General features: G+C 46.6%; 1 protein-coding gene across 4 annotated transcripts in view; it reads left to right on the top strand.

Moving 5' to 3' along the window:
• The window catches only part of HECTD4 (HECT domain E3 ubiquitin protein ligase 4), a 64,723-nt gene that overhangs the window by 36,858 nt on the left and 3,904 nt on the right, over window positions 1-23,961 (top strand). For all 4 annotated transcript variants that reach the window (XM_014874963.2, XM_014874961.2, XM_014874964.2 and 1 more), the window contains exons 37-73: window positions 317-506; window positions 1,331-1,412; window positions 1,974-2,176; window positions 2,358-2,493; window positions 3,084-3,266; window positions 3,496-3,666; window positions 4,092-4,261; window positions 4,587-4,702; window positions 5,488-5,591; window positions 5,809-5,970; window positions 6,106-6,254; window positions 6,485-6,564; window positions 6,682-6,845; window positions 7,364-7,601; window positions 8,021-8,157; window positions 8,328-8,454; window positions 8,941-9,078; window positions 9,201-9,337; window positions 9,489-9,649; window positions 9,805-9,986; window positions 10,353-10,558; window positions 10,877-11,007; window positions 11,148-11,353; window positions 12,144-12,323; window positions 12,611-13,917; window positions 15,348-15,555; window positions 16,198-16,421; window positions 16,503-16,654; window positions 17,049-17,155; window positions 17,924-18,047; window positions 18,773-18,963; window positions 19,533-19,679; window positions 21,259-21,378; window positions 21,477-21,632; window positions 22,075-22,178; window positions 22,988-23,209; window positions 23,541-23,707. In XM_014874963.2, the coding sequence (XP_014730449.2) occupies window positions 317-506; window positions 1,331-1,412; window positions 1,974-2,176; window positions 2,358-2,493; window positions 3,084-3,266; window positions 3,496-3,666; window positions 4,092-4,261; window positions 4,587-4,702; window positions 5,488-5,591; window positions 5,809-5,970; window positions 6,106-6,254; window positions 6,485-6,564; window positions 6,682-6,845; window positions 7,364-7,601; window positions 8,021-8,157; window positions 8,328-8,454; window positions 8,941-9,078; window positions 9,201-9,337; window positions 9,489-9,649; window positions 9,805-9,986; window positions 10,353-10,558; window positions 10,877-11,007; window positions 11,148-11,353; window positions 12,144-12,323; window positions 12,611-13,917; window positions 15,348-15,555; window positions 16,198-16,421; window positions 16,503-16,654; window positions 17,049-17,155; window positions 17,924-18,047; window positions 18,773-18,963; window positions 19,533-19,679; window positions 21,259-21,378; window positions 21,477-21,632; window positions 22,075-22,178; window positions 22,988-23,209; window positions 23,541-23,707 (6,982 nt within the window). The remainder of the gene's footprint in view (window positions 1-316; window positions 507-1,330; window positions 1,413-1,973; window positions 2,177-2,357; window positions 2,494-3,083; window positions 3,267-3,495; window positions 3,667-4,091; window positions 4,262-4,586; window positions 4,703-5,487; window positions 5,592-5,808; window positions 5,971-6,105; window positions 6,255-6,484; window positions 6,565-6,681; window positions 6,846-7,363; window positions 7,602-8,020; window positions 8,158-8,327; window positions 8,455-8,940; window positions 9,079-9,200; window positions 9,338-9,488; window positions 9,650-9,804; window positions 9,987-10,352; window positions 10,559-10,876; window positions 11,008-11,147; window positions 11,354-12,143; window positions 12,324-12,610; window positions 13,918-15,347; window positions 15,556-16,197; window positions 16,422-16,502; window positions 16,655-17,048; window positions 17,156-17,923; window positions 18,048-18,772; window positions 18,964-19,532; window positions 19,680-21,258; window positions 21,379-21,476; window positions 21,633-22,074; window positions 22,179-22,987; window positions 23,210-23,540; window positions 23,708-23,961) is intronic.

Genomic DNA, 23,961 nt, shown 5'->3' with positions numbered 1-23,961 from the left:
CTTAAAGCCCATCCAGTCCCACCCCCTTCCACACCTTCAGCTATCCCAGGTTACTCCAAGCCCCATCCAGCCTGGCCTTGGGCACTTCCAGGGATCCAGGAGCTTTTGTATTGACAGAAAGCTCAAGCATTGGGAGGTATCTGATGTGTCACTGAGAGCAGGATATTCCTGTGACTTTCCATCTGCCTCCTAATTTCCCTCAGACCAAAGTGGGTGTCCCAGTGATGTTTCAAACACATCCCAGATGTGTCAGTTCCAAGGGTAAGAAAATTCATGGTTGTGTTTCTTTGTTTTCTTTTTGCCTTTCTACTTCAAGGCTGCCAGACAGTCCTTTCTCCAACTGCCTCTGAGCCAGATACTACCTTGGCAAAAGCCAGCCCTAAAAATTCCATAAAAGGTGATAAAGATCCTGGGGAAGAAAGCGAGGCAGTGGATGGTAAACTCTCTATTTTTATCCACAAAAGAGAAGATCAGTCCTCCCATGAAGTCCTTCAGCCTTTGCTAAGGTAATCTCAGCTCGCTGGATTGGAATTAGAACCGATTTTGTCAATTCCCTTTATCTTCTCCTTTTTTCCAGTGCTGCAGCAGCAGAAAAATGCATCCTAGATATGAGTAAATGGGAAAGCAAAGTGTCTGCCCAATGTGTTGTGTTTACTGGCAAAGCATTAAGATAATGCAAAGGAACATGGGAACATCTTCATCTGTCTGAAAACAATCTCATGAAAAATTAGTTACTTAGACTCAGTGTTTCTGATGGAATATCATTTATCTTATTTATGGTGTGACAGGCTGGGTAGGACTAATAAATAGAACTGTCAAGGCAAAATGGCTTTAAAAGCACTGCTTTAATAATGCATAAGCTGGACAATAATTAGCTATTAAACATTTTTTAGTATTCTCAGCACCCACCTGGGTGTTGGGATCACTGAATGCCAGTGCTGTCACCTCCTGCATTTTGTGTTACTTGTTTCATCTTCCTCCACTCCATGGGTTGATGTTTTGAACCCATATTTAAAATTGCACTAAAAGGTACAAGTGAAAGGTGAACTCGGAGCCCTGGGCATTTGTGATCAATAAAAAACCATTTCATGAGGCTTCTTCCTGATGGGGGAAGGGTTAAATTGCTTTGCATTCAATAGGATTAAATTCCCTCTGTAAATGGGCTATGTCCTTAACTGCCTAATATTTCTCTTGCTGTAGAGCATTCAGCTACAAGGGTGGCTTCAAATCATTTCAAACCACCCATAATATATGAAATTGGACTGTGTAGCTCAGCTGTGTTCTCCAGCAGTCAGAACAAAGCTCCTGTGTTTTGTTTCCCCTCCAACAGTAGCTCAGAGGGTCGCCCGTTCCGACTGGGAACTGGAGCCAACATGGAGAAGGTGGTGAAGATGGATCGGGACATGACAAAAGTAAGAGGAGAAATAACTCAAGAATTGTTCAACATCCTAAAAATTGGTGGCCAGTCAGAATTCTTGGGTTTTACTGATGTTAAGACCACTTTGTTAAATGTTGTTTTATTCATCCTTTACCTCTGTAAAAACAGATCAAATACAGGGGTAAATGATGAAAGAATTTCAGCTGATGCTTCCTGCAGCCATTGTAGGTCAGGTTTAAACCCCTTTAATATTCTTTCCTCAAGTGTTTAATGCCCATTGATGATGCAAATTTTAAGCCACACACTTGAATTAATATTTCATGTCTGTTTTGAGACATGTTCTTGAGTGCCTGTACCAGAAATAGTCACTGGTGGCTTTTTGATCTGAGAAACTGAACTGTTAATTTAAGAAAGGAATGTTAAAGGCAGTGACTTGATCCCTGATCTCTCTGTAGATGATAAAAAGCAAGGGACAGAACTTGTCTATGACTAACACACACCCAGGAGGGAGTTTTGCTGTGTTCTCTGCACTTTTACATGAGCAGAGTGACCAAACAGATCTGACATTTGCCTTCCGTGGCAATTTCCTTTGCAGAGTGGCTGCTGTGAAGTCATTACAGAAGAAGCTGCTGCAGCTCTTAGAAAGGCAACCAAGTGGGCACAGTCTGGGCTGATAGTGAGTGTGGGGCCACCCATAGAGACTGTCAATCCAGAGAGCACCAGTGGTTTGTCCACTGGGGACAAGAAGAAGACTGCACAAACTTCCATTTGCAGGGAGAGGAATTCAGAGCTTGCCAGGTAAATCCCTTAGTCTGCACTCTGCTTTTCTTTCTACCAATATTCCCAGTGCGCCCAAAGATAATCTGGCTGTTGATAAACTTCTTTTGGTTTGTTTTTTTTGTATATATCTTGCCAACTGAAGCTTCTTTTTGTTCCCTGTTTTTGAGCTGAATGTTTAAATGACTTTGTCCCCTCGCAGGACGGATCCGGTGAGGCCGTTCATCAGCGGGCACGTGGCAAACAGCATGGCAGCAGAGGTGATAGCCCTGCTGCACAGCCTGCTCATGGCCCCAGAGTCCAATGCAGCCCAGATCTGGACAACAACTGCTGAAAAAGTGAGCAAACACAACCTTGAGTGGCACTCAACCCACTGGGGGTTGAGCAGTTAGAGAATCTAATGATTAGCAAGGCCTGAGCTGCTCGTTCTGATTTACACTCCAAGATGTGGAAGTGCACAGACCCAGCCCTTTGTCAGCTGTCTCAGGGACTCAGAATTTACCCATCATCAGAAAATGTGCTGTCATTCTTTTCAGGCATTAACAATGCTGTTTGCTGGGGAGTTGCCTTGCTTGTGGCAGGTTATTCTTCCTTGGCTGTGGCCTCTGAGGGTACAAAGTGTTGGCTGGAACAAAACAAGTTGCTTTTATGTTCCTCTGAATCCTGCAGCACTCAATTTATTCCTTAGGTAAAATCCTCAGCAAAGACTTTTGCCAAGATTGTATTTTATCCTAAAAGTTACTAGGGAATGGTCATGGCTTTGATGGTGCTCACACTTCAGAGAACTTGGAATATTCTGAGTTATGTAATTCTTTTCAAGAACAAAAACAATTCTTCTGAGACTGTGTGGGCTGGAGGCTTGGGGCATTGGTTTTTGTTGGAATTGTGCTTTGAAGTCGTTCCCTGGTATTTTTGCTTCTGTCTTCAGGTTCTGTCTCGAGCTCTGATGTACATTCCACAGCTTGGGAAATATGCAGAGAGCATTTTGGAGAATGGGAGTAGCAGTGGAAGGAAACTGGCTAAACTTCAAAGGATTGCTCGGCAGGCAGTGGCTGCCCTGTGTGCTCTGGGTGGCTTTAAAGAGACAATTAAAATAGGTTCTGAAGTTCAGGTAATTCAGCACTGTTCCTATTTGATATCTTAGCTGAGATTTGCTGCTCTCCTGAGGTTTTCCCTGCACTGGGATCCTTGGCAGCAGGATGTGCTTGTGGAACAGCAGCTTGTGGAGCCTGTTTCCTAAAACACCCCCCTGTGCTTGTGTGTGCAGTTGGTGTGTGATGTCAAACGCTGATTCCTGCTTGTAACACCTTCAATCTCATGCAGCTCTCCTTTGGTTGTAGGTTTTAGGCAAAGGAATAGCAGGAAGCATTGGAGTTGTGGCATCTATTAATGAGCAAGAAGGTATTGCCACGGTCAAATTCCCACCCACCACTATAGACACTAGAAAGACCTCCCAGGCATCAGACACTTTAACTATTCCATTATCTAGGCTCTGTGTTCCAAGATCTGAGGTATGGCAGTTTTAAACATCCAATATTCAGTGTAATCTCGATTCTTGCTTTATTTCTGTCACAGCATACTGACTATTAATCTACAGCACGTTAAAAAAAAAGTGTTTCATCTTTGCTTATGAATGATTTGTAATGTTTGCCTTGTGTTTTTTTAAGCATATATTAACAATATGTTTAAGTTCTCATTCAAGTAACATAAGTATTCATCTTTTGTGCTTAAAGATATTCCATTGCATACTGGGTTGGGGGTTTTTGTGGTTAATTTCTGGTTTGGTTTGGGGTTGTTTTTTTTTTTCTTTTATTGGTGTTTGGTGCTGATTTTGTGATAGTAAAATATAAGAATTAACTCCAGGTAATAAAACACCCTCATTTCTTAGAAACTAACTACTTGAATTTAACTTTTTACCGTGCCCCCCCACCATCAGGCATTGCCTCTTCATAAACTGTCCATTACTGAGAAGGTAGTACAGGCAGTCCAGTCCATGTTGCTCCCTCAGGAGGGAAGTCTCTCTATTCACACCTCACTTCCTGCAACAGGAGATGGCTCAACCCCAGTAATGGCAGTGGTCCGGCTCCTTGCTGAAATAAGAACCAGGTGAGTCCTGGCTTTGTGCACAGACAGCCCAGGGAATTGCATGAGTTCCTGTGCCCTTCCTCTGGGGTGTGCAGCAAGGGACTGCAGGAATTCCTTTTTGCTCCCTTTTACTGTCTGAGGGTTGTTCAGGAGTGTCCCTGTAACACACTGAGCAAATGCTTCAATAAATCCATTTATGAAGCAGGGAAAAGCTGCCTTTGGGGAGGGTCCAGCTAAAATCAGGGTTGAGACCACCCTTAAATCACCTTGAATTCACTGCTGTAAAGCCAACTTTGAATTCAGCACACACTTTGTAACACATTAAATGTATTGTTTTTCTGTTCAGAGCATGCCTGGTGATGGCTCAGCTGTTGGAAGACAGCTCATTCTGTGAAGAATTCATTCAACAGTGCCCAGCTGCTGTAGAAGTTTTGAATTTGGTGGCCCAGGAGTGCAGCCCTGGTATGTATCCAACACCTTCTTGGCATATTCAGGTCAGAGACAGAGCAGCTTTTAAAATAATTTCAATGTTTTTTCCTCCAGCTACTCAGAGTTTAGGAACTGGCACAGGACAGAATGTCTTGTCACAGCTGCAGAGCTGCTGATGGAAGAACAGCTAATAATCAGCCTAAATCATTAAACATTAGGCATTAATTTAGGTCAGAACAAGATTATTCTGTGTATCAAAGAAGCCAGTCCTGGTTCTCTTCTGCGTGCTCCACTTCCCTTGCTTCCAGCATATCCTACTCTGTATTCCTTGGCATTATCACTTGTATATTTTATTTTTATGATGTTTTTGCAATGCTTTGTTATATTCCTGATCCTTGAGCTCTCCTTGTTTAAGGAAAGCTCTGGGCCAAGCAGAAATCTTAGTTGAGGGGCAAGTTTTTAGGAACATGCCAGAGAAAAAGTGGCTGAAGTCAAAGGTGAAAGGTAGGGATTTAGGTGTAAAAGAGCAAGGACTGATTTTTGTGATGGTAGACATAATTTTTTTTGCTTTCATGCCTTTGCTGGGCCACAGACTTGCTCACTAAAACAAACTTTATATCTTAATTAACATAGTGTCTTTGCAATCCAAATATAAACTAAACATGAGAAAATACTTACATATGCTACATTTTCGCCTTAATTTGGTTGTTTAGGTAAGTGAGGTTGATCAAACCTCCTCAAAATGGAAATACCATATTTATTTGTGTATTGAGATTGCACAGGAAGCAGCTGAAAGCTGTTTTGGGTTGTTGTTGCAGGGGAGAGGCTCGTGGTGGTGGAGATGCAGTGTGAGAGGTTACGGATGTTGTACCGGGACTGTGCTCGGCCCCCTCCTCCTCCCCTGCAAGCAGACAGGAGACAGGTGAGCACAGGGACAGTGCTGAGCCCTCTGCCCTGGGACACCCCCCTGCTGCTGCCCAAACTGGGGGATGCTTCTTGAAATCTCTCATTTAATGTGGGTTTCTGTATCGGGATATAATTTGTTGGAGTTGTATTAAATGCACCCCTCATAAACTGTGTGGTTGTGTTTTGACTTGAGTTGTGATTGGTAGAATAAAACTGTTCTGTTGTGTTTGCAGCCCAAAGAAATCACCTGGAGCCCATCCAGGGTGTTCCCCCCAGTGAGAGCCTGCATGTTCTCTTCACACCTCACTGCTGTGACCTTCCTGGCTGATCCCAGTGCAGGAGGGGGACTTCCTCGGGGCACCTTTATCTATGCCACCTCCCCAGTGCCAGTACAGGTGAGACCTCACAGCTCTCCAGCACTTTGTCATTGAATATCCAACAGGACGTGAAGAGGAAAAGCAAGAAAATTGCCTCTTTAAACTCTGTTTTGCAAATAGCTTTTTAAAATGTGGTATTATTTTTATTTCTAGGCACCATCCTTCTACTGGGAAATTGAAGTTGTTTCCTATGGAGATACAGATGATGACACTGGGCCAATAGTTTCCTTTGGATTTGCCACAGAGGCTGAAAAACGGGATGGGGCTTGGACCAACCCAGTGGGCACCTGCCTCTTTCACAAGTAGGTTGGAGATGCACTTCAAAAACCACATTCAGTACATTTGTCAGCAGACTGGGGAGGAGGCTGTAGTGGGCAATACATACTTGTAAATTGAAATGCTAAAATGATGGACTGGAATATGTTTGTAAAATCAGGAGAGTTGAGTTGCCTTTTGAGTGTCACAGCTTTGGTGGGTGGTGATCCTGCTCTGGCTCAGTGCTCTGGCTCATTGTGTCCTTGTTGCCCCTCAGCAATGGGCGAGCAGTGCATTACAATGGCTCCAGCCTGCTGCAGTGGAAGAGTGTCAGACTGGATGTGACTCTTTCCCCTGGTATGTGACAGCATGGCTAAAATCCTTATCTGCTCCAGCAGAAAATCCTTCAAACGTCAGGGAAATGCTGGATGGGAAAACTGATTCAATCCTTTTTATGACTGTGTTTTTCTCCAGGTGATGTAGCAGGAATTGGATGGGAAAGAACAGAAGGAACTCCCCCTCCTCCAGGGCAGCCAGCAAAAGGCAGAGTTTATTTTACATATTGTGGGCAGAGACTTGTGCCCTACCTAGAGGATGTGTCTGGTGGAATGTGGCCAGTTGTCCACATTCAGAAAAAGGCAAGTTTGTAACAGAAATCTGTCACTTAATATACTTCCAGAAATATTAAAAACATCATATAAAATATTGAACCTACTCTGCAGAAAAGCAAATTGATAGTTTTTACCTTCCTTGGGTAGATTGAGGCATTCATTAGCGCTCATTAAGTGCCATTATTTTGGTTTTCCTTGCCCATTAGCACAGCAGTGTGCAGCTGGCCTGGCAGGATGCCTTGTGCCATGCCAGGGGCTCCTCTCTGGGCATTCCTGGCCAGCAGTGACAGGGTGCCTTGTGCCATGCCAGGGGCTCCTCTCTGAGCATTCCTGGCCAGCAGTGACCTCGCCTCAAAGCACCCAGCTCAGGCTGCTGCAGCTTGAAGCTGGAAAGCAGGCGAGTTCAAGGTGTCCCTTTAGCAGCTTGAAGCTTTCCCAGAGTGCCAGCTGGGGATGCTGGTGGTGGGGAGGTGTGAGCAGCTCCTGCCTGGGGCAGAATGAGGGCTCAGAGCAGGATCTCAGAGTTTCCCTGGATCCTTTTGCAGAACACCAAAGTGCGGGCGAACTTCGGCTCGCGGCCGTTTGCCTACGCCGAGGGCCAGGCTCACCGCAACGCCGCCGACCTGTGCCTGGACCTGGCTGAGGAGATCAGTGCCAACTTCGAGGCCTTGCCCTTTGCCATGGCCTCTGACAGCGACAATGACGCTGGCACCAGCATTGCCTCGGACCCTGGCACCCACGGGCCCCCCTGCAGGATCGCCGCCGTCGCTACAGCTCAGCAACGTAAAGTGACATTCACTCCTTTGAAAAGCTCTCCCAGCAGAAATGCCAAGCAAGGAAATAGGATTTAAGCCCAGCCTGGCTGCAGTCTTTGGTCCTTAGGTAGTGCCTGTTTTGGTGGGGCAAGTCAAAGCTATGTTTATCTGATTTTAGACAAGGCAATTAAAACCATCTTTGGTCTTCCTCTATGTGAATACACAAATTATTCATAATTAACGCAGCTTCAATGAGAAATCGTCTCATTAGGGCTTGGGATACAATAGGATGTCACGGTGGATTGGATCAGCCAATTGGTTATGCTGTGTCAAAAGGAATTGCATTCCCACCCCTTGACTGGAGAGCATGGAATGCTGTATATCTCCAATTTCATGGGATGTCTTTGCATGCATTATCATCTCATTATTTCTGTCTGTGTCTTGCAGAGTATGACAGTGACACATCCTGCCACTATAAAATGGAGCTGAGCTATGAGAACTTCATCACCTCAGGCCCTGATCCTCACCCCCCTCCTATTGCAGATGATGAAAGTGATGATGATGATGACGATGATATTCCCAGGGTGAGGAATGTGGCAAACTCTGCCTCCTCTCATTTAGAGCCTAAAACCAGATCTTGTCATTTAGATTTTGAAATTTTGCCACCCAGGAGTTTTTTCTGCTTCCCTAACAAAAATATAACTGGTGGTGACTTATCACTTCTTGGTGTTCTAAAACACTCCTGTCTTTGTAGGAGGATCACTATGCCCTCTTGGTCAAAGCCTGGGAAACCAAAGTTTTCCCTACAATTAGAAGAAGATTCCGTAATGAGGCTGAGAGGAAGTCTGGGCTGGATCAGATTAAAGGAGCTTTACAGTTAGGTATGGCTGTATTTCCTTCCAGTGCTTAGAGCTTGGTATGTGCTCATGCTTTTTCTTTAACACTTTTACTGTGTTGAACTATTTAAATAGGGAAGATGGTTTCAGAAATAGTGACAGAATTCGTTGTGATGTGGATACAGAAACATTCTGGAATCATAGTTGGGGAAGAAACTATATCCATGCATTTTCTGTCTGTGACTATCAAGGCAAAACTTTTTAGGTTTAAATAATAATAAGGGGAGATCTGGCAGTTTTGTAGAATTCAGGTCTGGCAGGACAATGTATTTGTGGAAAAGTCAAATTAAGAGTGAGCTAAGAATTCTGAGCCTTCATGAGAAGCTCAGGAAAAGCTTTTTTTTCCATCTTTCAGCCTGACTGAGAGAATATTTTAAGTAATTGGAAAACTCACCTGCTTGGGATCTTAATGAGAATAAACTTATTTCAAGTGGTTGAGGGAAAGAACTTGCATTCCCTCCTGTCTTTCAGGAATGGTTGACATAGCAAGGCAAACTGTGGAATTCCTGTATGAGGAGAACGGGGGCATCCCAAGGGATCTCTACCTCCCCACCATCGAGGATATCAAAGACGAAGCAAACAAATTCACAATTGATAAAGTACGGAAAGGTAAGGGCAGCACAACGGATCCTGAGGGGTGAAGAAAAGCTTAGAGGCTTTTGGGATCTACTGCAGAAATTGTCAGCTCAGGAAAACACCTTCAAATTCAAAGTGGTGTCCCTTTCTGCCAGGTCTCACCGTGGTGACTCGTTCTCCTGACAGTAACAATGTCACCAGCAGCGCTGTGGGAACAGCTCTACCCAAATTTGCCATTCGGGGCATGCTGAAGACATTTGGCCTTCATGGGGTTGTTCTGGATGTGGACTCAGTGAGTAAAGACACACTGGGAGGACTTTTAATGATCAGCATCACACAGCTGAGAGCAAAAACTGCTCAGGAGGCTGGATTGGGGCTGGATTGGGAGGAAGAACATGGTTATAATTATTGTGTTGCTGACAGTGCTGGGGTTGGTGTTGCAGGTGAATGAACTGGTGCAAGTAGAGACCTATCTGAGGAGTGAGGGGGTCCTGGTGAGGTACTGGTATCCCATTGACATGTTGGAAAGGCCACCTGCAGGATACAGGAGGACTGCAACCAATGGATTGGTCACCCTGGATAACACCAACATCCAAATTCACAGGTGAAAAAAGAGATATGGTTACAAGGCACTTTACTACCTGAATTTGAATTACCTGGGGAGTGGTACAGTTACCTGCTATAGCTTCTTCTGAATCTTCTTCTCATGCTTGGATTTAATGTTAAGGAATTAATAGAATTAATGTTTGTGTTCCCTAGGGAGCTATTGAGGAGTGAAGCTGCCCTGGCCAAGCTCTACTGTCGCATGGCTCTGCTCAATATTTTTGCTCCCAAATCTCCCCACATGTTCACCCGGCTGTTCCACATTCCTGCCATCAGGGATATCACCCTGGAGCACCTGCAGCTGCTCTCCAACCAGCTTCTTGCACCACCTCTTCCTGGTAAATACTTGGTTTTGTCACAGCTCTTCTTTGGTACGGTGTTTTTCTGATGACAAAAAAAATAATGAATTTGGTATTTCTTTATTAACTGGTTAATAATGATGGTATTTAAGAACGAGCTGGCGAGATCACCCTTGCCAGGGGCTGGGCTGAGGCTGGTGAGGGGCACAGCTGGCATGGTGAGGCCATCCCAGCCACAAGGCTGGGCCTGGATGGGTCCTTTCTCCTGCTGACTTTTAAACAAAGAGTTTTCCACTTGAAAACAGAGGTTGGGAATCTGCCAGGTGTTTTACAGCTTTTGTTTCCCAGGCTACATAAACAGTTGGAGTGATCTCCAAACTCATGCTGTTTTCCTTGTTATTCCAGATGGAACCATCAGCTCAAGCTCCATTCTGCTGGCCCAGTCCCTGCAGCACTGCATCCATTCCCAGACCTGTGCTGCCACAGACCTCTTCTACCAGGGCAATTCCCAGGCCATCAGGGAGTGGCTCACTGTGGCCATCACTCGGACACTGCATCAGGGAGAGGAGAGTCTCTTGGACCTCACCAAACAGATCTGCTCCTTTCTGCAGGTAAATACTCCCTCGTGTTTCATGAGAGTGTTAATTCCCTTCTCAGGAGCCCTTGTTCTGTGTGATTGTCATTTCCATGATGCTGTCCCTCACAGGGAATTGTTTCTGTGGATGGATTCTATTATCCTGATTGTAGTGGGCACACTGAGAACAGAAGCAGTAGCAATGCTCTGGATTGAATTAAAATGTAGTGGTGTCCCACTGTGTCGTAATTTGCAATTAATTAAATACATTGGCTATAGAGCTCTCTATAAATAAAGAAAAGGGAGAGGGTTTGCTGCTGTTTTGGATCTTTCATGATGAATTGTCCTGTTGCAGGCGGCACCAGAACAATTTCCTGCTGAAGAATTCCCAATTTCCGAATCCAAAGTCAACATGGATGTGAATTTTCCTGGGGCTGCTTTTGTCATTGTGTCCTGCAAGGAAAGTCAGTCTGGGTTCCGAAAAGAGTGAGTCCTGGAGAGGGGCAAAGCTGGGGATTGGAGTTAGTTATTTTTTGGAGATTTTTTTTTGAGATTTATTCTGAGTGGTGGCTGGGCTGTTTCCCAGCTGGTTTGAGCCTAACCAAGCTGTGCTGCTGTTTCCCCAGCTCGTCCCTGTACAAGGCCCCCTGGGCTCGGGTGCTGGTCTATGGGCTGGGCCACAAGGTGAAGAGGAACGGGCAGCTGAACCTGATCGAGGCCGTGTGCTACCCCCGCGACGCCTCCCCGAGCAACACCGGCCTCACCCCGCCTCCCACCACCAACCAGTACCCAGCTGTGATCACCCCCACCGACAGGGTGCACATCAAACTGGGTGAGCACAGCCACAGCGCCGGGGAAAAGCCTTCACGGCACTCTCAGAGATGAGAGGGGCTTCGTTACAGCCTCTGCAGCACCTTCCTGTGTGCTCAGCACAGGGGTTTTGTACAAGGAGTTCGTTCTTAACCAAAAAAAGCCTTGGCAACCATTGATTCTGGTTTTTATATTCCAGGAGTTCACCCAGCAGTATTCGAAATATTTTATTCAAAATACAAAATTCTGGTGTTTGAAGAGCTGTTTCAGATGGAGAATAATTTTTTTCCTGCCTTTTTAGGTGTTATGTAGGACTCTTATCCACAGTGTAATGTATCTGCAGTGTAGCAATACTTAGGTCACCCCAGCTTCTCCCAGCAAGAAGAATCATTAATTTTCTTTTTATTCTTGCCCAGAGGGAGAGACAGTGGGATTTAGAGCAGTGAAGGTGACTGGGTGCACCAAGTTCTTAAAACTTCCCGTTGGAGATCCTAAAGTTCTTCTGCTGCTGTTGTTTTCAGTACCCATCAGACAGAAATAGATGATTGGAATCTCTGTGTATATTTAGATACCTTCAGGCTCAAAATTATTCTGTTTCTTTATGTGAATAAAATGTTTTCTGGACATGTAGAATTATAGGTTATATTAACTTATCAATATGGAGAAACATTCCTATTTGTTTATTACAAGGTGCTACAGAGAAAATTCTCACTTAACCTAAGTTTAGCCTTAAAAAAATCCTAAATATTACTGCTTTTACTTTATCAGTGCTCAGAATCATGATAAGGATTTTCTTGGACTTTTTTGCTTAGGAGTGTCTCCTCCTCCTGGAGCTGTATTGGTCTTGCATTCCCTTCCCCTGGAATTCCCCCTGGCAATGGCATTCACAGAACAACTCTTAACCTGGAAATTAGAAGATGGGGATGGAAAATCTGAAGATGAACTGGATACTATTCCTGCCTCAGTTCTCTTGCAAGTAGTGGAATTTTTAGGTGAGAATGGAGTCTTTCCTTAGTAATGAGCACTGATAATGTGCTGGCTCTGGTGGAGAGTTTAGGAAACAAAAACTGCAGTTGAAATTCTCTGAGCTCTTCCATTATAATGAAATTTTCTTCAAACTCCAGAAATGTTCTGTTGATCTGCAGCTCTTGGAATAACCCTCCTGTCTTTCTTACTGCTGCCATGACATTGAAATGAGCTTTTCTGGTGCTTTTTTTAATGATACTTTGTGCTGAGTGTGAAACACTGCTGACTGCCATGCCTTGCCTTCCTCACACAGGCAACTTCCTCTGGACAACTGACATGGCAGCGTGTGTGAAGGAATTGATCTTTCACCTCTTGGCTGAGCTGCTTCGCAAAATCCACAACCTGGAGCAGAAAAAGAATCCAGCAGGATTGTCCTCATCCATTGCCCTGCAGCTCAACCCCTGCCTGGCCATGCTCATGGCCCTGCAGTCAGAGCTGCACAAGCTCTACGATGAGGAAACCCAGAACTGGGTGTCTGGGAATGCCTGTGGTGGTTCTGGGGTTGGAGTGGCCGACCAGGGAAGATTCTCCACGTATTTCCATGCCCTGATGGAAGTGTGCCTGGCTGTGGCAGAAGTCACCTTGCCCATCAACATGAGCGTGACAGCCAATGTGATCTCATCCACCAGTGCCCCAAATCTTAGTGACTCCTCTTCCTCGTCCTCATCTTCCCCAGGTCAGACACCACAGAGCCCAAGCTTGCTGTCCAAGAGGAAAAAAGTCAAAATGAAGCGGGAGAAGACTTCCTCTTCAGGGAAAAGGGCCTCATCCAGGGCGGCCGAGACGGACGCGGCGCTCCTCAGCATCGGGGGCAGCAAGCCTGAGGACATGCTGTGGTTCCACAGAGCTCTGACCCTGCTCATCATCCTCAGGCACCTGACAAAGAAGGACCCGCAGGGGCTGGGTGTGACCAACGATGCCGTGGCCGATGCTTGCCAGGCCCTGGTGGGGCCCACGGCCCACAGCCGCCTGCTGGTCATCTCCGGCATCCCCACCCACCTGGAGGAGAGCACGGTCAGGAACGCCATCAGGAAGGCCTGCAATGCCCATGGGGGGGTGTTCAAGGATGAAATCTACATCCCTTTGCAGGAGGAGGATCCCAAAAAAACCAAGGACAAAGCGGAAGGAGGCGAGTGCAGGACGGAGCTGGAAAAGCCGACGGTTTCCAGCAGCGCCGACAGTTTGGACATCAGCAGCTCCAGCAGTGTCACCCCCGCCATGAGTGTCAGTGCCTCGGCCTCCACGAGCCAGGCCTCCCTCTGCAGCTCCCAGGGAATATCCAGGACTGTCAGTGACATCTCTGTGGACCAATTCCAAGCAGGGCTGGAGCTGGCCATCCCACCTGGATTGCTGGAGCAGCCGCACGTGGTGTCCAGCCAGGAGAGTTTGGATCTGTCCCACTGCAGCACGGGCAGCCTGGGCAGCCTGGGCAGCCTCGGGGAGCCCCTGGACAACGTGGAAACAGCCTCGGTGTCAGATGTGGGCTCCATGTACACTGTGACATCTCTGGACAATCAGCCCCTGCTGGCACGGCCCATCAAGGGCTTTGCTGTGGTGGAGGTAATGGAGAGGCAGCTCTGGAGCCAGGGTTTTCTGGGATCTCACTGTAGGAATTGGCTCTTTCCATGGGTGCAGGCTGAATGTGTGTCTAACAGCATGGGAGACTGGGAGTTGTCAGCTTGGACAGGATGGCTGAGGAGCACAGAATTCCCTTCTCCAAATCCCTGTCACTCAAAGCACAGAGGGGACCCAGGACTGGAGTGATCCAGTAGCTAGTGGAGGACAGAAGGAAGAACTCTTGTGTGCTCCTGTTTCCACAGAGTGCTGCTGAAACCAAGACCATAAATGAATTCCTAAGAGATGAAATTCCTGGAGAATTGGTAGCTGTGGAGCACAGCAGCCAGTGCAGCTTCCAACTGAGGAAATCTTTAAACTGCTTTGCAGAGGCTGGGAGGACATGCCAGGGGAAAGATTATTCATTTCCTCTTTCATGTGCCTTTCTCTAAGATTTGCTCTGGCCACCACTGAGATGAATTTAGAGATTGGAGCCTTTTGGTTTGACCCACAAGGCAATTATTTAATGTTTAATCAGTACATTTTCACCTTTTTTGAACCACCTATGGATTCCTCTATAAAGCTACTTCAGGAGAGAGGATAAATTCTGTGGCTGTCCGGTTCCAAATTAATTTCTAAAAGCATTGTGGGTGGTTGCCATCAGTGCTGGGTCACTCCAGGTGTTCAGCTCTGCACAAGAACCTTCCTCTCTGCTGCTTCCACAAATTGCCTGCTGCAGGTTTATCAGGAGCTTCCAGCAGCACAGCCATTCCTGATAGCCTGAGAATGCAGAAAGATGTTTTTGTACAGTCTGGGATTGTATCAGTTCCTCATTTAGAAGAAAATCAGCTTGTTCAGATGGAAACTCTGCAAGCTGCTATTCTTGAGCTGTTAATTGATGTGAAGACATCATTGAAATAAAAGCATTAAGTGTGAAGAGAAAGCTGCCAGAGTGTTCACATGGAAACTGCTCCAAGTCTAGTGGTAGTGGTTATTCTAAGAATCAAAGGAAATTGCTGTTCCCCTTCCCAGTCTGTGTAGCTGAAGCTTCAAGGCCTGTGCTAATTGAGATTTTTGAGACAGGAGAATTGAGGGAGGGACAACAGAGTTACAAATAATGCCAGCTTACCTGGCTGACAGCCTCAGCTCCTTCCCTGCTGTTCCCAAGGGCTGCCTCCAGCCTGAGAAATTGGGAGAGCTGGATCAGAGCTGGGCCTGGTTCACTCCCAGCATGAGCATTTCAGTGTTCTCAGAATTTATCTCTTCTAGATAATTCAACCTGAATTTTGACATCAGCTTATTGATGCAGCAGAGAAGAGAAGCAATAATGATTATCTGGGTGGGGAGAGGGGAAAAGCTTAAACACCAAATTCCTATGAATGGAAGTGAATTTGTGTTCTCAGAATTGCTATGAACTAATTTCATTATTTGTACAGATAAGGTCAAGAGCTAAAATAGAGAAAATCCGAGCCAGCCTCTTCAACAGCAGTGACCTCATTGGCTTGTCCAGCCTGGATGGGGAGGATGAGCTCATGGAGATGTCAACTGAAGAGATTTTAACTGTTTCCACTGTAAATCAGAGTTTGTTTGACACCCAGGGGAGCCCAGCACTAGAAGATTATTTCAATGATAAGTCAATAAAAGGTAGGTGGTTTGATATTGGCAAATCTCTCTTGTGTTCAGCATTTTTGGGGATGAACAGGGCTCAGGTTCTCCTTGGTTCAGTATAAATCAAAGGTGACAACGAGCCAGGGAGAAATTCCAAAGTAAGTTTTATCCCTCCAGGGGCCATTTGAAAGCTGAACTTTGCTCTGTTGTCCACCCAGCTAATCAAATAAATCATAAATAAATTAACAAAACGCTCCTCATCAACCCAAAAAACTACTGAATTAATTCTTTAGGGGCTTTCTTTGAGAAAATAGCCACTGAAATAACTTCTGACTGCTAGTTCAGCTGATAGGTGTTGGTGTCTGTCTGCACAACATAATTTTTATCCTGGCATGATAAATAAGATCTTTTTTCATCCCCACTACTCCCTCCAGTAACAATTACAGAATGTGGCCAATTCTCTGTCTTTAAGGGGTGCAGAAGGAGCAGGTTTTTCCCTGAAAATATGATTTTTATTTTTTTTTTCCTGCAAAAGTCATTTTCTACCTCAAAGCAAATGCGATGTGATAGAATATTTTATCTGAATGCAAAATGTATTTTCACATTTCAAATTCTATCCAGTTCTCATGATATTTTGTACCAAATTGTTGGGTTATCTGTTTGGTTTTTTTTAATTAGGTGAAAAACTGGTCCCAGGTGCTCGAGAAGTTCTCACAGAGATCTTTAAAAGCTGTGTCCATTCAGAACAAATGCTGAGCCTGACCCCAGCCAAACCCATCAAGGTGGCTGACATTTACCTCAGCAAGGAGCAGATCAATTCCCAAACCCCTGGGAATCTTCTCCACGTCTTCTTCACCAACGTCCGCCCTCCCAAGAAGGTGCTGGAGGATCAGCTGACCCAGGTAGTGCCTTGCCAACTGTTCTCAGCCTCTTTTGGTGTCACTTGAAAGCACTGGGTGATGATTGACTTTTTGTCTTGGAAGATTTTAAGGAAATATGGAGTTCCCAAGCCCAAATTTGACAAGAGCAAGTACAACAAGGCAGGCAAGGAGCAGCACCCGGTGAAGGTGGTGAGCACCAAGCGCCCGGTCACCAAACCCCCCACCAAGGAGAAATCCATGCTCAACAGTGTCAGGTGGGTGTCCTCAGCCTTGTGGCACTTGTGGAATATTGGATTCCACTGCAGAAATCCAGATTTTTATCCCCCATCCCTCTGTGCTTCCGTGTATTGGATTGGAAATGTGGCCGTCGGAACGTCTCTGATTTCTGGAAATCATTTGAAAAAGTGTTTCTTTTTCCAGAGATTGGGGTGGAGATGTTGGGATCTGTTTATAGAAGATTGGAATTGTATTCATCAGTGTTCTGTGCCAGTGCACTTATTCCAGAAAACAAATCAGGTTGGACAGGGCTTGGAGCCCCATGGTGCCCCATAGCAGCTGTAGGGGCTGTAGGATCCTTCCAAACAATTTTGGGATTCTGTGAACAGATGAAAGAAAACTTTTGATCCTAACAACCACTTTGTCCCTCAGCCGAACTGCCTTAAGTGAGAAGAAGCCCACTGTAAAGCCCAAATCTCCTGAGAAGAGCAAACCTGAGGAGAAGGACCCTGAGAAATCTCCCACAAAGAAACAGGAAGGTGGGAACTGCAGAGAATTTTTTTTATAGTTTTGCATCGTAGAAAAATATTTTTATTGTCATGTTTATATGCCTTTATGATAGATTTTATTTTTCTTTATTTCTAGCAAGTCTAACTATTTTTTTAATAGTGATTTTAAGTGCTGCTTTTATTTGTGTCTCTGAACCTGGGCCCATCAGTGTGAGAGCAAACAGTTCTTACAGCAGTGTGTAGGGCATGTCAATAAAGCAGGCATAAAATTTCCTAAGGGGTGTAGTTCCAAGACTTTGGGGTAGTGAGGGTTTGGAATATTAAGGATTTGAACCACGTGGGTTTGTATTGTGCTTCTCAATTTATATTGGGAAATTCTTCAGTTACAAGTGGAAAATTGGATTAAAAATATAATTGAGATACCTCAGAATTTGTGGAGGAGACAGCACAGCCATACCATGACAGGGGTCATGCTCAGAACTTTCCTTTAGTCAGGTGGAAGAGTTTGGACTCCTCTCTTCCTGGAAGGAGGTGCCTGGTAGGAAGTTAGCTCAGAAAATGGGAATTTCAGCATCCAGCCAAGGAGGGATCCTTGCTGCTGGGTTAGAGGGAGGGATTCCAGAGGGGCAGTGGGGATTTGAGCCCTTGAGGGGAGTGAGAAGGTGCCATTGACCAAGGTGTGATAGATGGAACTCCCTGGGAAAAGGTCCAGGTGGGATGGGAGAGCAGGAGGAAGCTCCTGCTCCTGTGTGGGGTGAGAACTTGATGGTAAATCATGAAGTGTTTGTTTGGTGGCAGTTCCTGAGGAGAAGTACCTGACCCTGGATGGGTTCCAGCGTTTCGTGGTGGATCGCTCCAAGCAGGACATCCGGAGCGTGTGGAGAGCCATCCTGTCCTGTGGCTACGACCTGCACTTCGAGAGGTACAGCTTGCACCTCTCCCTGAGGAGCTGATACTGATTCACTGTGCTCACTTCTGGACACTTCATCCCAAGTGCTCCTAATCCAAGAAGCTTTAACACTTCCTTCCATGGCTGCAAGGCCTGTAGGGACATCAGTTGTTTCCTCAAAATACCTTTTAAAAGTCAAGTGCTGTCCAAATGCAGGTCCTGATTTCTTGTGCAGAGCATGGCCGACAAAATCAGATGCCACAGTGTCCTTCAGAGCTTCCAAACCGTGTAATAAGTTACCCTGAAGGGAACTGTAGCTCCTTGTCTTTGGTTTCCTTCTCCAACCAGTGCACTGGGTCACTCTTTAACTGGCACAGTTGTTACTGGGTCAGAAATGCTGTAGAAGAGGGAACTATAAAATTTCTTCTTAATATTGTAAAGGAAGAAAATCCCTTAAATGAATTATCCTTATCTGCCTGTGTCAGGCCACAGGCTAAGTGCCCCTTATCATCTCCAGAGGAGATGGTGCACTAAGAGAGCTTAATAGACTGTGCCTTTGTGCCTAATTATTTAATATCAGTGAGGAGAAATGGGTGATGAATCAGCTGGGATTCTTGTCATGAAACAGCTCTGCTTAAGGAAAGGGGAGTGAAGAGCAGGGCACCAGCTTGTGCTGCAGGTGTGGGGGGGAGCTGTGCTGCAGGTGTGGGGCTGCCCAGCACCCTGTGAGTGAGCAGCTGTGCCCTGTGCTCTGCCAGGTGTGCCTGCATCGACGCCAGGCACGCACAGAAGGCGTCACGGAAGTGGAGCCTGGAGATGGACGTGGCCCTGGTGCAGTACATCAACCGCCTGTGCCGCCACCTGGCCATCACCCCCGCTCGCCTCCACCCCCACGAGGTGTACCTGGACCCAGCTGATGCTGCAGATCCCAGGATTGCCTGTCTCCTGAGTATGTATGGAGGGTTGGCAAAGAGGCTTTGTACAGGCGAGGAGTTGGGAGTGCTCCTGGTGTTCCTTTGGAGGTTGGAGGCTCGGTGGGATGAGGGTTTGAATTGTGCTTTTCAATTTATATTGGGAAATTCTTCAGTTACAAGTGGAAAAGTCTGGCTCTTCTCTCTCCTTGGGTGTGCTTGGGCAAAGTCAGGGATGCACTGCAGCTGCTCCCTGCTCTCCAAGTACAATTTCCAGCTGAGGCTGGAGCAGGAAATGCCTGGTGGGTTCAGCTTTCAGGGGAAGGAAGGCTGGATTTCCATTCTTGACTTAGGGCAGATTTTAGTCACCTAAATCCTGTTCTAAGCACTTTAGGAGGAAAATGCAGTGATAATGGGAGATTCTGGCCTTATATCCTGAGACTCAAGATCCACAGAGGAACATGGGGGATGCTGTTCTGCATCCTCAGCACAGGGATCAGAGAGGCTGCTTTGGAAGGGGCTCGTGTGGCTCCCGGACCAAACCTGCTGGGATTTGCAGGAGGTGAGGAATCTGTTGGTGTCTCTGACTGGGCGTTTCCCCCTGCAGATGTCCCCGTGGAGAGCCTGAGGCTGCGCTTTGCCCTCCTGCAGTCCCTCAACACCACCCTGGAGACGTTCTTCCTGCCGCTGGTGGAGCTGCGCCAGAGCGACATGTACGGGAACAGCATCGCTGCCTTACTGCAGGAGGCCAAAGGTCAGCGGGGCACGGGGCAGGGGACACTGGGCACAGGGCACACTTCTTTGGAAAAGATAAGGATTTGACAGGAAGGTCTTACAAATGTGTGTATAACAGAAAGATCTTTGAATGTAGAATTTGAAGAAAGAATAGAAATGATTGATAGTAAGTTTTGATGTAGAAGAATTGCTGGGTTAGTCTTACTGGATAACTAGAAGGCAAAGTGTATGTTAGCATGTGAGTTGGAAGGGGGTTTTATGACTTAAAGCAAAGGATAAATGTACCTTAAACAAAATATATTTTTACTAAGCAAAAAAAAATTTACAGACAAACAAGAAAACCAATTTTGCAAGTAGAGAAAAGATCTCAATTTTTTACTCCGAGAAAACTGAAAAACAACTTCTAGCTTAAACTGTAACATACTTTTTGTGATTAGAAAATAATAACATGGATATAGTAATGTTAGTAGTTATAATAGGCTATAGATTATAGTAAAAGTATTGATTAGTTGTCACGATTTAAGATGCTCTGCAATGGAAGGTATATAATGCATAGCAACCAGAACTAGAGTTGGCTTCAGAGGAACCCAAGGCTGTGGCTGAAAATGCTGTGAGCTGGGCTCTTGTCACCCACGACCTGTGAATTGCTGCATCATCTGGATACAATAAACAGCATTTTATAGAGCCACCTGGAGCCCCACATCCCTCATTTCAACTCTTACAGCATTTCTCTCTTGGTTTGCTTTTAAAGGAGAGTGGGATCACAGAGGGAGTTTTTCCATCTTCTGTGTCTGTGGGTCTTTATCCTCCAGGGAGTATCCAGAAATCAAAACTCTTTTGTTAGTTAATGAGCAGATCGGGTGAATGTTGAGAACTTTGCTGTTGTAGCATTAGCAAGATCAAGAAAATACTAGAAGTGCATCACAGTATTTTTGCAGCCTTCATTAGGTACAAAAAACCCCCAAGATTTGGCTCATTACATTGCCCAGATTTGTTTTCTGAAGAAGAAGATACAGAATTCACCGGGGGTGTCAGTGTATGAAAGGAGGTTTTTGTATTGGCCCAGCTGGAAAAAAACACTCCTAAACCAGTATGGGGGAGTGAGGAACATTCAGAGATTTCTCTTCACAGAGATATGAGATATTTAATATATTTTTGGGGCAGTGTCACAGCCCTATTTTTTATCATTTTTGCTTGTAGCTTTACTGTCAAAACATCTCAGACTGCTGAAAACTATTTGGCAAAGTGTTCCTATTTACAGAGATTGTGGTGGAGTTGCTGGGATCTATTTATAGAACATTGGGATTGTGTTCATCAGTGTTCTATCCCAGTGCACTTATTCCAGAAAACATGAGGAACAAATAGATGGGACTTGGAGAAACCTGGACTGTGGAAGGTGTCCCTGCCCATGGCAGGGGGTATAAAACTGGATGAGTGGAATCATGGAAACCATTCCGTGATTTTATGAATTTTTTTTTTTTTCAAATTTCGATAGGTAAGACATGGCTAATCGAATGAAGGGGAAACTTTTATTCCACCATTGTCCACTGGAGAGTTTCAGGAGTAGATTAACTGCTGAAATGTGCTTGTTTCTTCAGGTTTAATCTTTTATGACACAAAAGTCACCGTCATGAACAGAGTGCTCAACGCTACTGTGCAAAGAACTGCTGACCACGCAGCCCCAGAAATCACCCTGGATCCCCTGGAGATCGTTGGAGGTGCGAGCACGGATCCCTCCCAGCCCGAGTGCAGCAAGGCACAGCTCAGCTGCTGCTTTGTGAGGCTGGGGGTTCACTTTTGCCTTTGTGTTGGCCAGGGGAGATCCGTTCCTCTGAGAACTCCTACTTCTGCCAGGCTGCCCGGCAGCTCGGCTGCGTCCCCTCGTCCCAGCTCTGCGTCAAACTGGCCAGCGGGGGAGACCCCACGTACGCCTTCAACATCCGCTTCACCGGGGAGGAGGTGCACGGCACCAGTGAGTGGGGACGGGGACACGGGGACGGGGACACAGGGCACCAGGGAGTGGGGATGGGGACACGGGGACAGGGACACAGGGCACCAGGGAGTGAGGACAGAGACACAGGGGGGTGGGGATGGGGATAGGGGACAGGGACAGGGCACCAGGGAGTGGGGATGGGGACACAGAGCACCAGGGAGTGGGGATGGGGACAGGGACAGGGCACCAGGGAGTGGGGATGGGGACGGGGACACAGGGCGCCAGTGAGTGGGGACACGGACTGGGAGTAGGAATGGGGACAGGGCACCAGAGAGTGGACACAGAGCTCCATGGCACCAGGGAGTGGGGACAGGGGGAACAAGGAGCAGGGACAGGGTTCTGTGGCACCAGGGAGTGGGGACCAGGCTCCATGGCACCAGTGAGTGGAATATTTTCATTGTTTTCCCTCTCTCTTTTCCAGGTGGATCTTTCCGTCACTTCCTGTGGCAAGTGTGTAAAGAGCTCCAGAGCTCCTCCCTCTCCCTGCTCCTGCTGTGCCCCAGCTCTGCTGTCAATAAGAACAAGGTGTGAGATCCCAATGCCAAAAATGAGGGATGTTTTCTCTTTTTGAGTGCTGGGTTTGAACAGGAGTGGGACACATTTGGTGAGAGGCCTCAGATCCATGAAACAAGCAGGTCCCACATCCTGGGAGAGCTGGGAGTGGGAGTTGGTGAATCCCATGTTGCACCTCTTGTGTGCAGCAGCTACTTGGAGAAGGAGGCAAAGCAGCAAAATGGAGCAGAGTTAAAACTCTTGGGCAGGGTTCAGAGTGAGTGAGGTTCAGTTGTCTGGCTTAGAGGTTGTCTGTCCCAAACTGGTGAACTTCAATGAATTTTTATTCTGTGGCCTTACTCCAGGAATGTCACCAGAAAGATCTGTCACACTGCCAGGAGAATAAGATGCTCCATCCATGCTATTTAGTGTCTTTTGTGCAGTAGATGTTCTCTAGAAGCAAGATAAAGCTGATGGTCCAAAGAATTCTCAGTAATTCCGTCCTGGGAATATTCTTAGGGTAGGAAACAGCTCAGTTCCCTCATCTTAAGACCAAGTGTGTAGTAAACCTGGCTCTGCAAATCCAGACTCAGAAATATCCCACAGCTGAAAGGCTTAGATATCAAACTGGTATAACAAGTCCAGAAAATCCTGAGTGTTGATCACAGCTTGGCAAAGTGGGAACTTTCTGGAGTTGATTTGATCAGGAAGTGATAAGGTGATACCAATGTGTAAGATACAGGCAGATCCTTTGGTATCCAACTAAACATTGTCAGAACACTTCCACAGGCCTCCAGCACCAGCCCCTCAATCCTGCCCTGTGTGCCCCCTTCTCTCCACAGGGCAAGTACATCCTGACCCCCAGCCCCATCACCTACGCCGAGGAGCAGCTCTTCCATTTCTTTGGGCAGCTCCTGGGCATTGCCATCCGAGCTGATGTTCCTCTGCCCCTGGACCTCCTGCCCTCCTTCTGGAAAACCCTGGTGGGAGAGCCCCTGGATCCCGACGTGGATCTGCAGGAAGCCGACATCCTCACCTACAACTATGTGAAAAAATTTGAAAATGTAGGTCCCTTTTCCCTCCTTTTCCTCAGGATTCCCCCATGGCACATTGCTGCCAGGTGGTTTTTCATGGAAGCAGGGTTGGGAGATGGTTGGGAGATTCCTCTTGGATGCAGGATTTTACATCCTGTTGCCTTGGAGAAGTTTCCCACGCTCCCCTGCTGCCGGGCACGGTGGAATTCCAGCTTCTGAAATATTTACTGGAATTGCTAAACCAGACCAGAACCTCCAAAGCAGGATTTGGAGATGTTGGAGTTGAGTCCCTGTTGTGGGGACAGCTGTGACGAGGCACTGCCATGCTGGTGACCAGGTCCTTGTCCTTGTTGTGTGACAGATCAGTGACGAGACGGAGCTGGAAGCTCTGTGTGCTGAAATCGCCTCCCAGCACCTGGCAACAGAGAGCCCCGACTGCCCCAACAAACCCTGCTGCAAATTCACCTACCTGAGCCTCACTGGGGAGGAGGTGGAGCTGTGTCCCAGGGGCAGGCACATCCCTGTGGGGTAAGGAACAGCCTTCCAGGCTGGATGTGGCACAGAACATCTCTGGAACCACTCTCCAAGCACAGCCTCTCCAGAGGTGCTTTTGTAACAAGTTGGAATGATCTGGGAAAGCTTTGCGTTGTGAGAAGTTGGCAGAACTTGGGATCACTGGTGCTGTTTGGGTCTGTAAGAGAGAGGAGCAGGGCTGGTCCCAGCTGTGAGGGATGGGCAGGTGGGAGGAGAGGAGGAAGCAGAGGAGAGCAGAATTAACTGGG

This window comes from Sturnus vulgaris, chromosome 19 (genome assembly GCF_052056855.1).
Source record: "Sturnus vulgaris isolate bStuVul1 chromosome 19, bStuVul1.hap1, whole genome shotgun sequence".
In the NCBI taxonomy this organism is placed as follows: domain Eukaryota; kingdom Metazoa; phylum Chordata; class Aves; order Passeriformes; family Sturnidae; genus Sturnus; species Sturnus vulgaris.
The sequence above is the reverse complement of the archived record's forward strand: the minus strand, read 5'-3'. Positions and strand labels throughout refer to the sequence as shown.